The 15752-nt window shown below is 42.0% G+C and overlaps 1 protein-coding gene across 8 annotated transcripts in view; it reads left to right on the top strand.

Moving 5' to 3' along the window:
• The window catches only part of SMARCD3 (SWI/SNF related, matrix associated, actin dependent regulator of chromatin, subfamily d, member 3), a 111232-nt gene that overhangs the window by 90689 nt on the left and 4791 nt on the right, over positions 1 to 15752 (top strand). For all 8 annotated transcript variants that reach the window (XM_037384199.1, XM_037384198.1, XM_037384197.1 and 5 more), the window contains 4 exons: positions 614 to 775; positions 4959 to 5056; positions 10605 to 10740; positions 12874 to 12996. In XM_037384199.1, the coding sequence (XP_037240096.1) occupies positions 614 to 775; positions 4959 to 5056; positions 10605 to 10740; positions 12874 to 12996 (519 nt within the window). The remainder of the gene's footprint in view (positions 1 to 613; positions 776 to 4958; positions 5057 to 10604; positions 10741 to 12873; positions 12997 to 15752) is intronic.

Below are 15752 nucleotides of genomic sequence, written 5' to 3'. Positions count from 1 at the left end.
GGGGGAGGGGAGAGTTATGAAATCTGAAGGGAAGAGAGAAAAGAAAACTAGTGATGCACAATGCAGTTGCTCACCAACTGCTGACTGATGCTGAGCCAGTCCCTGAGCAGTGGCCAGCAGGCCCCAGCTAATCCCTGCCCCCCAGTTCATATACCAAGCATGACATCCAATGGTATGGAATATCCCTTTGGTTAGCTTGGGTCAGTTGTCCTGGTTGTGTCCCCTCCTGGCTTCCCATGCCCCTCTGGCCCTCCCACTGGCAGGACCTGAGAGACTAAAAAGTCTTTGACCTAGTACAAACACCACCCAGCAACAACCGAAAACATCAGTGTGCCATCAGCATTGTTTTTACACGAAATCCAAGACACTGCACTAGCTACTAAGAGAAAAATTAATTCTGTCCCAGATAAAACCGGGACAGCCCTGCACACAGTTTTTCCAGAGCACTGACAGTGGTACACATCTGAGCATCCTGTATTTTTGCAATCTCTGCCATTGAATGGGGTGCTTCTTGTCAGGAACGGAGTCCCCTGAACACTAAAGCTGAAACTTCGTACCTGTGTATGTTTGCTCTTCTCTCTGTTGGCGTCTCCATCTCCTCTTTCTGTTACAGCCTCCACAGTTTAAACTGGACCCACGATTAGCCCGTTTGCTGGGGATACACACACAGACCCGATCGGCCATCATCCAGGCTCTCTGGCAGTACATCAAAACAAATAAGCTGCAAGACTCCCATGATAAGGAATATATTAACTGTGACAAGTACTTCCAGCAGGTAACTCCTTTTTGGACACAGTAGGTCTTTAGAGGCAAATGTAATATCTATCCACAAATTTTGGATGGATCAAAATTACTGATTTTTATCTTCCCTTAATGATTTGCAGTATCTTCAGTACTGAATGGTATTCAGCAGTCACTATAACCAATAAGCACCCTCCCCCTGTGCCAGTTCTGTCAAAAACCTCATCTGGTGATTCAGTGCTCCCACATAAATTGTGGCCTTTCCAGGAAGGAGGACTTTCTCATAATTGTTTCATTGTATTGATTTACTGGGGGTTTCCCCCCTGTGATGTATCATTTCACACTAAGAAATATGAAATAATCTGCTGATTCTGATTGTCAAATCATGCATAGGCCTGTTTTCTTCTCTTTCCCTGTTTACGAAGGGCAGAAGACATGGAGGATATAATTAGAAAAGGTATTTTTTCCCTAAATCTGCTTCAGATTATAAAATACCCTCAATGATCTGCATGATGTTTTGAAAGTAGCATGTTACGACTTTGTCTTTCACAGTGACCTCTAGAATTAACCAAGGCGACCACTTAAAAGCGTCTCCACCTTTTCTGTAAACACGATTGTATTTGTTTTGTAAAAGTAATGTTGTCTGAGCTATCACTATCTTAATTGGCTTTGGTTTTCTCTAGCCTCAGGCTTACCCAATTTAGTTTGAAAGTACCTAAAGGTAGGGTTCGTGACATAATGCTGTTTAGGGAAAGTACTGGCAGTTACAATAAATGAATAATGTTTTAGTGAACATTGAAAGTAAATGTTGCAGTGAAAGTTGTGTCCTAGTTTTCTTTTTAAACTTTTATTTTCTGTTATTAATTTGTCCTACAATGGCTTAAAGTGACCAGTGCTTGAAATAAATGCAGCACTGGAGTTTTCCACATTTGAAAATACAAAATACAACAAAATAATTGTGAGATTCATGGGTATTTTTAGGAATATAGAACCAAAGCGATCTGGATTATATAGTCACTTTCTTGTTTGTTTTGTTGGTTTTGGTTTTTTTTTTTTGAGAACTACAGCATATGTAGTGAAAATTCCATCTTAAAACCACATAAGAATTTTTGGCAAAACTTCAAAGCTGTTCGCTCTGTTGCTTAGATGATTTGATTTCCATTCTCTATTTACCTATAGTCAATTTAGATTCCATTTTGTTTGTGCCAGCCCAAAGGGGAAACGAAAGAGGGAAGGTGAAAAACATTTGAAAAATCATAAGCAGAATAGAAAAGGTGAACAAGGAGTAATTACTGTTTATTTTGGTAAATAATTAGAGGCCATCAACTGAAACTGGAGGTAGCAAATTAAAAACAAAGGGAATCAAGCACAGCTAAACTTCGAAACTCCTTGTGACAGGACATTACAAATGCTAAAAGTGTATGTAGATTCCAGAAATGACAGACTAATGGAAGAAAAATCTTGGGCTGTTATAAATGCAAGGTAGTTGCAAAGCTGTGGAGACTGGGAGAGTTTTCTGGGGGAAGGACCAGTATATGTTTCTCCTGTTGTTGCATTTTTCCTTTAGTACCCGCTTTTGGCCGCCATAAAGGGCAGGCTAGTGTGGGAGATGTGTAGGAGATCCTTTGTCTGATCCAGTACAGCAGTTCATACCTTATTTATGGTAAGCAGGAGGGCCTTTTTACTTTTATTGATTTTCATTTTCAGCTGAAGTGCTTTGCTAGAATAAGAACTTGCTAGAGCCACCTTCTCTTCATGTATCTCATCAGAGGCTTATTAGCTCATAGGTCGCTTTTGTGTTAGAACTCTTCAGGAATACCATCAGACCTGGTAATTGTCTTCCCATCCTCAGAAGATTAGTCAGATGAGTTAAACTGAGAAGTAGCGGATTCCTTTTCTAGAAGACTGAACCTCACTCCCTGCAAGAGCTGGCAAATTTGGAATAGATTCATAAGAATGCAGTGCTTTCATAGATTAAAATCATAAATGAGATTGATATGAGTGTTTATGTTTTCCTTAGGTCTCTGGCAAAATTGTCCTAAGTAGCTAATCTTGCTTTCAGAACTGATATTAGTAACTTAGGAAAATGAATCCCATTAAATCAAATGAAACGTTCTGTGATGAATTTTTTTAGTTTTCACCCTAATACTCTAAGATTGAGATATAGAGGGTAAAGAACTTGGGTTAGGAATACCTTCCAGTCTGATGATATTTCTGTAGACTGTGTATTTTTAGGCATGTAACTCCTGGAAAAAAGTCATGGTCATAGCTGGAAGCATGCAGATCACTTAGGGGAGCAGTACATAATGCATCAAAGTCCCTAGCATTCCCGTTTAGATACTGGCCTTCTCATCTGGTATAGCAGCTTTTCTAAATTGTGCACTGGTGTGCTTGTGGTTATATCTAATGACACAATACAGTACAGACTAAAAAATTACCACTGAATTGTGGTACCACCTCACACACCAGAATTACTGTCGTCATATAGGCTTTCAGAGCCAGATTAACTCCGGTTAAGTAGGGATGTAAGAAGCTTTATGAAAATTCCATCTAGCCTTAGTTTCCAGTCTTCCACCCTTTCCCTCACTATTGTGTATTCTTGCTCCCTTTCCCCTTCTTAAAGCTCTTGTCTCTTGGGCATCCATGTTAGGAGTTTGACATAAGAGTTGAGCCAGTGGTGACAGCAGATTGGATGGAGCTTGGTATGGAAAGATTTTAAGTGGGAATTCTACAGTCGTCTCTATCAAGCGTCAGAATTCAGAAATTAAATAAAAAGAGTGAGTTGCAGGCTCGGTAGCTTTGGTTGCTTCCTTGCTCTTTAGAAACTAACTGGCTGAATTGCTAGACGCAGGAAGACCAGAAAATTAGGCAGATTTTAGAGTAGATGCAGAAGGATCCTTTTCTGTTTAAAAACAGTTTACGTCAACTGGGGGATTTGAAATCCACTGTGTTACAAGCAAAAGCAAGAAAAAAGGTCCAAAGGTATTTCAAAAACCAGACGCCAGCTTCTAGGTATTTCTGCTACCAAATCCCTTCACTCCAGAAGATTATGGATTTCAGAAGATACTCTGTCTGAGGAACCACAGCAACCTAATTGAACAGCCTGACTTTGTGCATTCTACAACCCAATAATCCATTGTTTTCAGCCCTGCCTGCATCCTTTGTCTCTAGAGCTGCAAAGCATGTTTCTGTCTATAGATGCAATGCTACAAGTAGTATCTCTGTTCTATCAGGTGGAAATACTTTTTCCGAAGAGGCATTTGCATTCGCATAGACCTCAACATTTTCACAAATTGCCTCCACATAACAGCATTTTTAAAGGCAAATATATAGATAGTTTAGGGGGCAGGTTAAGTCAGTTTAGATGGAATATCTTTAGAGAAAAGCCTCTAAAAAAGTGTTCAGAGCATTAAAAATCCCAGAAGGAAAAAAAGGCTGTAATAATTATATTTCTGAAAACTCCGGGTGTAAGGAGTGGTTCTAGATTCATGGCAATACACTGCAATTACTCACAGAAGATTTCAAAACACTATAGATTTTGATCCTTTTCAAAAGATTTTTTTTTTTTTCTGAATTCAATACGTGTTTAGCTTCTGGATGATAGTAAAGAGAAGAGAAGGTAACTGTTAGATGTGGATTGGAAAGGAGTGGATCCCTTCCAAGAGGGTGTTTAGATTTTGGTTAAAAATAAGTGAAACCATGTTGACATTTTTTCCCTGTAATCTTAAAAAAGAAAATTGCAAATGGTTTTAAAATCCAAAAATGCTTTCTTTAGCACAAAATACTGCAGGAAATATGCCTTGGGAAAAAAAAACCAAACACACAACCTTTTTCTACTTTTATTTCCTCTGGTAAAAAAAAATCTGTTTTCTTTACAATATGCTGCTGCAAACCCTTAGTGGGAGAGGAAGTGTTCACTTCTCTCCCATTATTGATACAGTTGATCCCAATGTCCCGTTAAAGTGGCCTGTGCCCTTCAGCAGATAAACCGAAAGTGGAACACCTGAAATTGTTTTCATTTGATGTATCTGTCAGCTAGCCTGATTCTCAGTACAGCAGCAATTTGCAGGGGCAGAAGTGACCAAAAATTTATTCTGTGCAAGGAGCCAGAATTATAGCTTTAAAATCACCTTACTTTTGAACTGTTGATTTCTTACTTCCTCATTTAATTGCAAGTTAGCTTTTGGACAAGGATAACATGTTTTATTGTATTCCAGATCTTTGACTGTCCACGGCTAAAGTTTTCTGAAATTCCTCAGAGACTCACTAACCTGCTGCTCCCACCAGACCCTATAGTGATAAACCATATCATCAGGTAAGCTGGTCAGTCTGCTCAGCACTGTCACGTGCGAAACACTATATAAAAATACAGAAACAGCTACAGTATCAGGGACCACCATCCAGTTTTTATAACTTCCAGACTTTGTTTTGTGTTCATTCTCTGTGTCATTCTGGTCAATATAATTCTGAATTATTTTCAATAGAATGGCACCAGTTCTTTAGGAGTATGCAAAACAACTTATTTTTATCCCTAATAGACTACCACTGAGAGTTGGTCAGGTTTTTTCCTAAGGGGAGAGGAATGAGAGTTTGAATCCACTTAGAGGGGAAAAAGGGAATTGAAAAAAGGTACTATACATCATGGGGAATCATTGTAATCACTGAGTTACTATGTAAAATGTACAACATTATTACAGTTTCAAATACAGTGGCCAGTCTGTGCATGCTTTGCTGGGATTGGGTCAGCTCTTTCGGGATTAGCCTTACTCTAAGAATGCCTATTAATCAGAAATCTCAAGAGATTTACAGTAAAAAATGCCTAGATTCAGAGAAGGTAATGACCAAGATACTGAGCTTCTGGCATCCTTGTCAAAACATGTATTTCTGGCACAGTAGATGAAATACAGCATTCAGCTATCTAGGGCATTTCCGGCACATTCCGTATTGAAGTGACAGCTGTGTGTTTGAAGGTTGGGGATAAAGTGACATCTGGGGATTGCAACCTTGCTGGTAAGATATTTCAGTCGTTCTCAAGTTCCTTTGTGGTCTTGGTAAAAACTCTGATTCTGGGTGTGTAAACATTATTGTTAATTGAGCATAGTGATTCGATTTCTTGCAGAATATTAACAACAAATGTTTCTGAGTATGCTTAAAATTGGATTCTTTAGTTTCAATTTGTAATATATGTGATAAGAAGTTTAAATATTACATAGCCTATCAAAATAAAATTTGCTTTTTGATTCATTTGACTATACAAAACAGAGTAATCAAAAAGAAGCTTGACTACCATGCAGATTGATAGCAGTGTATATGTTGTCACTGAAGTCAGCTCACTGACCTATTTGATGGGCCAAAAAAAGCTGGTCCTCTGAGATACAAAGTTATTGTCTTGGAGAAAAATTACAAAGAGCTGATGGTTATGTTTCTAGGGCCAGAGAGATGGCAAAGAGGTCTGGAGGCAGTAGGTTTTCTGTTAGGTACAAGCTAAGGAGCAGGACCTCATGTATCCTGGCTTTGTCTGACACACTGTGTGCAGCACACAGTGCCTGGCATCACTACAGTGCACCAACACAGAGCTCTGCAAAGGGGAAGCACGGATGTCCTGAGAAAAGGGAAATACTGGGAATACTTTTGCCATAGAGTTTTTACATTCTCGAGCTAAGCTAAAATAAATCTGAAAGTATGGCACTGAGTTTATAGAAAGTAAGTAGGTTTAGACTCATAAAATCACAGAATAATGTGCAGTAAAAGGATCTCTAGTGGTCATCTAGAGCTTCCCCCTCCCATCTCAAAGCAGGTTCAAATTATATCTGGATCCTGCGGGGCCTAGTCCAGCTGACCTCTAAACGGACTCTCACAGACCCTCTGCCCTGCCCCCCAGCATTACATTTTTAAGAGTGAATGTAGTCAACCACTGAAACAGTTTGCCAACTGCTTGTCATGGTTTAGCCCCAGCCAGCAACTCAGCCCCACACAGACACTCACTCACCACCCCTACGTCAGGATGGGGGAGAGAGTCAGAAAGGTCAAAGTGGGAAAACCTGTGGGCTGAGATAAAGGCAGTTTAATAGGTAAAGCAAAAGCCACGCACACAAGGAAAGCAAACCAAGGAGTTCCTTCACCACATCCCATGGGCAGGCAGGCGTTCAGCCATCCCCAGGACAGCAGGGCTCCAGCGTGTGTAATGGTTGCATGGAAAGACAAACCCCATCACTCTGAACGTCCCCCCTCTTCTTTCTTCTTTTCCCAGCTTGATGTCCCATGGTATGGAATATCCTTTTGGCCAGTTAAAGTCATCTGTCCTGGCTGTGTGCCCCACAATTTCTTGTGCCCCCCCAACCCTCTCGCTGGCAGGGCCTGGGGAACTGATAAGTCCTTGACTTAGTATAAACAACTCCCAGCAACAGCCCAAACCATCAGTGGGCCATCAACACATCCAAAACACTGCATGGCACCAGCTACTAAGGAGAAAATTAACACTATCTCAGCTGAAACCAGGACATCAGGCCTCTCTTTTATACGGTCAACTAGATCACAATTATTCATTCTAGTTTTAGCATACGTGCACAGAGACTAAAATGCAAATTATTCTAAAGTCATTCTAGAAATAATAGTGTTTTAGGACCAGTCTTCAGACAGCAACCACACCCCCCTTTTTGAAAAAGAAAACAAAAAATGCAGTGGGATTGAAGTGGAAATGAGGTATAGATGGACAGAAAGTCTTGGTAAAAATTTAAAATATTAGGTAGACTCAAAGAGAATGCAGAATGCAGGTAAAAAATTCATCATGTATAGTTTCTGATATGTGCAGTACTGAATGCACCAAATTTAAAACTGTTAGAATTCAAATCTTCTTACCCGAGCTCAAGCTGGAGCTGGAGCTTTCCTTGAGTTTCCCTCTGTGTTGCAGCTGACGCACCTGAAATTGGGGTATAAAGAGAAACATCTGTGGAATTTCCAATTTCTACAAAGCAGCAAGCCATCTCCCACACTATTAACATTACATAAGTAGGCTAAAAAGCATAGCTCTCCAATATTCTCCTATTGCAAACAGATTAGCTCTTGATTTTCCCCTTTTGACCACCATCATCATTTAAACCAAAACATTTTCTTTCTGTTCCTTATACCAAGTTGGTTGCCCACATCGCAGTGAGCTCGTGTTGCCCTCCCATGCTGCTGCTGTGCACCTCCAAGGGGAGGCCGGCTCCGTCCTTCCCTCGCCGCCCCACGGGGCGGTTGCACTCCCCAGAAAGACCTCCCTTTCCTCTTCTCAAGGCTGAACAAACCCAGCTCCTGCAGCTTCTCCAAGCAGGCGTGTGCTCCAGCCCTGCCATGTCCTGGCTGTCCTCTGCGGGCCTTGCTGCCGAGCATCACCTCTGGGTGGCCGGTGCCCACAAGTCCAGGTGCACGTTCGCCAGTGCAGCGTGGCCAGGAACAGCCTCCTTCGCAGACTCAATGGCAGCGCTTGCGCTAGCAGCCCCTTCTGCAGCTGGCCTTTGCCACAGCTGGCTCACCTCTCCGAGAAGCCTGTGCCAGGTGCTTGGTCACCCTTACAGTAAAAAAGTTCCTGGTATACTCTGGTGTTTCAGTGTGCACCCCTGAGAAGAGCCTGTCTTCATCCTCTTTAAACCCTGCATTCTGGTATCAGCAACTTTTGTCCCAATCCCTGCTTTCTGTCGCCTAGGCTGAACAGTCCCAGATCTTCAGGCTGGGTGTGGGGTGCTCTAATGCCGTAACTATCTTCACAGACCTTCATGTAACTGTCTTGAGTAGCTCCATGTCTCTCTTGTACTGGGAAGCCCAGCACTGAACACAGTACTCCAGGTGTTTCCTCACCAGTGCCAAGTGCAGAGAAGGATTGCTTCCCTCCACCTGCTTGCAACACTCCTGATGCAAATCCATCCATGGAAGTTCTTTTGCTCCCTCATCTTAACAAGCTCAGTTATATCCTGAGCCAATTCTTCTAGACCTACAGCAGATGCACAGAACCTAGACATCTCAAAAATAGTGTTGAGAAGCCAACATTTTTGTATTATGAGTGGCAATGACCAAAGTTCGATTTACGAACTACTGGGCTGAAAAACTGTTTTCTTGCTGAGAAACTTAAGTCTAAAGATAAAGTAAGCATTAAGTCTAAACCCCAACAAATTAAATACAAATTTAGGATAGTACAAGCCAAAGAATAATACTGATACTTAGCTTGTTAAAGATGAAAGAATAATAGTAAGATTGGTTGAAATATATTGGAAGTAGGAAGCCTTCTGTTGAAAATGAGAAATTACTAAGGTTTAAAAAAACCTGGGTTTGGAAGAAAAGCAGCTGCTTAAAGTCATATAAGAAGATTGAAAAAAAAATCTAATCAGTATTATCTTTAGAGATTAGTGAAGGCCCCATACCTTTGCAGTGTGGGTTTTGGAGGGCAGGTGGAACATGTGTGTCTGACAAACTTTTTAAAGTCATATAAATTCAACACACACTGAGTGAGGAGTTGTAAATGGGTTTTAATGTATGACTCTCATGAAATTGCTTAACTGTCAACTACTGTCGCCCTGCACTTGGCACTGGGGGGGCCACCCCTCGAATGCTGGGCTCAGTTTGGGCCCCTCAGCACCAGCCAGACCCTGAGGGGCTGGAGCGTGTCCAGAGCCGGGCAGGGCACTGGGGAAGGGGCTGGGGCACCAGCCTGGGGGGGGGGGGCGGCGGGGGGAGTTGGGGGTTCAGCCTGGAGAGAAGGGGGCTCAAGGGGGACCTCGCTTTCTGCAGCTGCCTGACAGGGGGCTGTAGACAAGGGGGATCAGTCTCTGTTCCCAGGTAACAAGCAACAGGACAAGAGGAAACGGCCTCAAGTTGTGCCAGGGGAGGTTTAGATTCAATGTTAGGAAAAAATTCTTCACCAAAATGGTTGCCAAGCGCTGCAACAGGCTGCCTAGGAAGGTGGTGGAGTCACCGTCCCTGGAGAGACTTAAAAGAGCTGTAGATGTGGCGCTTAGGGACATGGTTTAGTGGTCAGCTTGGCAGTGCTGGGTTAACAGTTGGACTTGATGATCTTAAAATCCAATCTGAGTGATTCTGTGATTCTGTACCATGTGTTACTGCTAGAAGGATGGTAGTTAATGTGATACCAAAAACATACCAAGACCAATCCTGAATATTGGAAGCCAATTGGTACTAACTGCAGTAGAGAATGGAGTTAATAGACCTGTAACGTACTGAGGAAGAGTCAATATAGCTTCTGGAACAGGAAGGTATGACTGGCTGTATTCTTTGAAGAATTAAGCAGGCAACTTAACAAAAAAGGTAGGGATCCCCAAATTCACTGCTACCTCTTAAGAAGTATCTAGGAATCATTGCAGTGCTGCATAGCTGTCAAAACAATTACAGTGCTAGGAATTATAAGAGAAGGAACCAGGAACCAAATAAAATGTCATTATGTGCTCACATCCAGAATGGTAGTGTACAGTTCTACTTACCCTATCTCAAAAAAAGTGCAGTCGAGCAGAGACTGTACCAGTATGGTGTTTACCACTGGGGACTGCTTTGGAAGCCAGAGTTACAACTTAGTAACAGAGTTACAGGTCTTAGGAAGATTTTAGACAATGTAATGAAGACTATGTCCATTAGTAGCTATTAAAGTTGATGGTCTGGGCAAAAGCTCCAGCTCAAAAGTCTCTGAATTCTGACTGATGAAAGAAGAGAGGATATGCTAGGATATAAAAATATATGAAGATACCCTGTTCCTAAACTCTTCTGACAGCATCTGCAACAGGCTTTAGGCTTTACCAAAGAGTGTGTTCTGGGCTGGATGGCTATTTATTCTGATTCGTTATAGCAGTTCTCATGATCTTCTGTTATACTTTCCATAGTGTTGACCCCAACGATCAGAAGAAGACAGCTTGTTATGATATAGATGTAGAAGTTGAAGACCCATTAAAGGGACAGATGAGTAGTTTTCTTCTCTCAACAGCTAACCAACAGGAGATTACAGCATTGGACAACAAGGTACTAGCCCAGTATCACATGTCATATACACTCATTGTGTACCTTCATGTGGGTTTGGTGTCACACGTCAAGGTAATGTTGTGAGACAGGGACTTCTCAGTGGGATGTGCTTTCAAGGGATGAATCAGCCACATGCAATGGGAATACGGAGGGGTGGGTCGCATTCCCACTTAGGATTTGATCCAGGCCCAGTTAACGGTTGTCAAGGTGATAGAAGCAGAGTTTCGCAGGTAGTATAATGAGCCTCCTGGCATTCCGGAATCATCTGAACTGTTTGACTATAAATTTTTATTGAGAAGTCATGGTGTCTTGCTAAATTGCTGTAAGGCAAAGCTAAGAAAATCCTATCCTCCAGATATGTTTTGTGCATACATCGTGGCAGAACAGCCCTTTGCAGTAGATGTAAATACGAAAAACGTATTGGAGCAGTTTGGCAGACTTGTTTTCAGTGTTACTGAAAGAGGACCATGCGTGCTTCAAATAATAGTATCTGTCTTACTGCAGTGGTGAGGTCTGCAGGCTGTATTAAGAGATTCTGTCATGAGGACTGTTAGCCAGGTTTTGACACATGTGTAAATGGCTGATGTGGCTTGGTAAGGGGTAAACAAAAGTGGCTTCTCAAAGCCAAGTCAGAAGATGATGGTCATCCTGGACCAGAGATGATTTATGTGACATACCGTCAGGCCCAGTTTCTGTTTGTTTACATCTAATACAAACAAATACATTAAACTCTGATGTTCATGTGATTTTAAAGGGGAGTTGGACACCAGCAGTCCTATGGTTCCTGGTAACTGTTACAGCATCTTTTGTTTATGGCTCTTGAGAAAGGTCCTATTGGAGCAGAGCAGCTGCTCAGCCAGTTGATTCCTGGCCTGTATAGGCTTGCATGCCACAGACATAGGACTATCCTGTTTCCAGTCCAGCTCACCTTTTCCCATGTCTGTATCACCTCTTTTTTTGGCATTTGCTACAGCAGCCGGCAAGCTGTGATTAGTGAAGTGACTGAAGTCACTTCTGGGCAAACAGGCACGACTGCTGTCTAATGTCTGTACTATTTATCGCTGTGGTACTACAAGGTCATCTAGTGGGGAGTCAGTGCATGCCAGCAGATTTCTCTCCAGCATGGCTACATCATTTTCCCAAATAAGGAACGATTTTAAGTTGACAGCAGCTCTCTTTGTTAACATACTGTATAGTTGTGCTTACATTAGTGGCCTCAATGGCATAGCCAGATCAGGGGATTATTTTCTCCCATGTGCCTAGATGTATACAAGAAACTAAAGATAGGTTTAGGACCTCAAACTAGAATTTTAGAGGAATAGAATAACAAAAGTTTGCTCCTCTGTGTGTGGTGCAAACGATTCATTAACTGTCCCCTCATTGATTGTACTTGATTTTGTTATCCAGGATAATTATAGGACCTTTACTTCTCTTTGGAGTCTTCATTCTTCCCTGCTGGTTAATGCTAATTTCTTTCCTAATATTGCTGAAGATACAACTCATTTTCTATAAACCTTCAATACTCCCGATTTCTCATTGTTCACACTCCCTTCTTTTTGCAGCCATTGTGACTTTAATAGGCTTTCTCACAAGAAAATGTCTAGAATTCATGGCTCTTATGTGAGTTCATTTAACATGGACTTCATCTGGCAACCACTAGAGGTTTTAAGGATCACAGCAGGGTATTGAAGATATGCTGATGATTAAACAAGGGAATAACTGCTTTCTTGCATTGGGCACTGTTTAAAGACATACTTATATAGCACCTTTCCTGAAAAATCCCAGACTTGGCAGAAAGAGTGATTATACACAGGAAATTACTACATTGTACAGTCACATGACTTAGCTCTTCAGTATTGTACATAGCATGCCATCCAGCAGTTCAGCGCAGGAAGTGAAGAAGAATCCTGTACCTACTTGTATTGCAGAAGTACAAGTGAAACGAAAATGTAATTTCAGGATTGTGGTTAACTCCATCGAAGGGAAAAAGTAGTGGGAACCTGCACAAGTCTGCAGTGCAGAAATGTCACCTTTGTACGTTGGAAGAAGTACAAATATGCTAATGGTGCTGACCTCAGGGTCACTGGAGCATGGGAGGAATTAAGTAACATCTTCTTTGTTCTCTTCTCTTAGATTCATGAGACAATCGAATCCATAAACCAGTTAAAAATACAACGTGATTTCATGCTGAGTTTCTCCAAAGATCCAAAAGGATACATCCAAGACCTTCTCCGATCCCAAAGTAGGGATCTTAAGGTGAGCTAAGGTTTGGAGAAGAATGAATAGTGGAACAGAATGTAAGAATTTTATATAAATGTGTAATAGAGTTCATAGCTAAAACATCCAGGATGACGAATTGGTGGGAAACAGACAATGAGTGGAACACTGCCATCCCAGAGCAGACAGTACACAGGAAAGACAGTTTCCACTTCCAGTGGAACAGCGCTGCTTAATGGGCATGGTAGGTGAATTTGTGATTGGACAGTAAGATGGAAGTGTAGGGCTGTGTTGGTGTATTCCATAAAATTAAAGCTGTATAAAACAGCAGGAACATCCCATGGTATTATAACACATTTTGGATGTTTTGTTAGTTCGTAACTTAATCTGTATAAGAAATAGGCAGATTTCTGCTGCCTTTGGGCTTAGCTTTGAGATATCCAAGAAATGGAATGTGAAGAAGTTAATTTGTTTTGCCAGCAGAAATGATTTTTTTTGTTCCTCATAAAGTTTCACACTTTGTGCCTTTAACTCAGATCCCTCAAAACCAATTATATTAATGAATCCATGAAATTACTTCAATAAAATCCTTCTGTCTTTCAAATATAAATGTCTAGTCTGTCGATAGTCTTCAAAAATCTGCTGTTAAGATTATGATTATTATTATTTATATTGTATTCAAAAAGGGACAGGCTTCTGAAAGAATGTTTAAAGCAGCCTTTAGCTTGAAGACCTTACAAACTAAGATATCGTGGAGCTTCTCTAGCTGAAGTCAGGCACTCTACCTGACAACCAGTCCCATAAGGGGTTTTTCTGTAATGTTCTGCCCTGCTAGCATCAGAATTGTGACTGCACAATAGTACTCTACAAAAGATGCTAGTAATTTTGTGTTTACCCTTGATTCTGTGATGATGGAGACTTAGTCATCAGAATTTAATTTTTTGTTATAGAATAGTTCAAGTTGGAAGGGACCTTAAAGATCATCTAGTTCCAGCCCCCTGCCACAGGCAGGGACACTTTCCACTAGCCCAGGTGGCTCCCAGTCCCATCCAGCCTGGCCTTGGGCACTGCCAGGGCTGGGGCACCCACAGCTGCTCTGGGCAGCCTATGCCGGTGCCTGAGCACTCTCATCATAAAAAGAGTTTTCTTTATATCTAACTAAACCTACTGTCTTTCAGTTTAAACCCATTCCCTCTTATCCTGTCACTACAGGCCTTGGTAAAAAGTCTCTCTCCATCTTTCTTATGAGCCCCCTTTAAGTATTTGAAGGCTGCAATAAGGTCTCCCTGGAGCCTTCCCTTCTCCAGGTTTAACAGCCCCAGCTCTCTCAGCCTGTCCTCACAGTAGAGGTGCTCCAGCTCTCTGTTTTTGTGGCCTCCTCTGGACCTACTTTAGCAGGCCATGTCTTTCTTGTACTGTAGACTGCACAGCTGGACGCAGTGCTCCAGGTGGCATTTCACCAGAGCAGAATAGAGGAGGAGAATCACCTCCCTTGACCTGCTGGCCACGCTGCTTTGGATGCAGCCCAGGATATGGTTGGCTTTCTGGGCTGCAAGCACACAGGGCCAGATTATATCTAATTTTTGGTCCATCAGTATCCCCAAATCCTTATCTGCAGGGCTGTTCTAAATCTGTTCATCCTTCTGTCTGTGTTGGTACTGAGGATTGCCCTGACCCAGGTGATGACATCAGTTGCTCTTCCATTATCCACCAGTGCACTCACTCCATCGTTGAAGGCCACTAGATGGTCACACACAGTTTGCCTTTGGTGAAGCCACGTTGGCTGTCTCTCATCACCTCCTTGCATTCCGTATGTTCTGACATGTCTTCTAGGAGGATCTGTTCCATAATCTTACTGGGCACAGAGGTGAGGCTGACTGGTCAGTAGTTCCCAGGGTCCTCCTTTGTAAAAATGAGTGAGATGTTTCCCTTTTTCCAGTCACTGGGGACTTTGCCAATACTTTTCAAATATGTTGGAGAGTGGCTTTGTGACTCAGGACCGCAGGACCCTGGCATGCATTTTTTCAGGTCCCATGGACTTGTGTATGTTCAAGTTCCTCAGATGGTTTCAAACCTGATCTTCTATGATGGGAGGGACTTCTTTCCTCCTTGAGCTTCAGGGTCTTGAGAGACATGGGAAGAGAGATTGCCATTGAAAACTGAGGCAAGAAAAAATGGTTGATTAACTTGGCTTTCTCCATATTGGTTGTCCCTAGCTCTCCTATCTTACTTACTGGGGAGGGGAACATTCCTTTTATGACCAATGTACCTGTAGAAGCCCTTATTATTATTCTTCATATTCCTTGCCATATTCAGCTCCACCTGTGCCTTAGCTTTTCCTGAGCCCATGCCTACACATCCGGGCAGCATCCCTATATTTTTCCCAGGATACATGTCCCTGGTTCCACTGCCTGTGCATTTCCTTCTTAGACCTTGATTTGACCAGGAGGTCCTTACTGAGCCATGCTGGTCTCTGTCTTCCTTGCCTAGTTTCCTACACATTGGAATTTAGAGCTCTTTTACTCCTGAGAAAAATGTCCCTAAAATGCAGCCAGCTCTGTTCAGCTCCTTTGTATCTAAGGGCAGTTTTCCAGGTAGCCCCATTCACTAATTCCTTCAACAACTTGCCGGTTTTTCAAATCTTGCTTTCTTGGCAGTTGCATAGAGACTGAAAAATCAGCTCAGGACTTTGGCCATTTTGGAATGACACAGGTTTTCTGTTCCTTACATTTCAATAGAGTTATTTTTCGTTAATGCTTTCCCCATCAGAACTTTCCTTGAAATTAAGGTAAGGT

Source organism: Falco rusticolus, chromosome 4, assembly GCF_015220075.1.
Source record: "Falco rusticolus isolate bFalRus1 chromosome 4, bFalRus1.pri, whole genome shotgun sequence".
Classification (NCBI taxonomy): Eukaryota; Metazoa; Chordata; class Aves; order Falconiformes; family Falconidae; genus Falco; species Falco rusticolus.
This window is presented reverse-complemented; position numbering and strand designations above follow the sequence as displayed.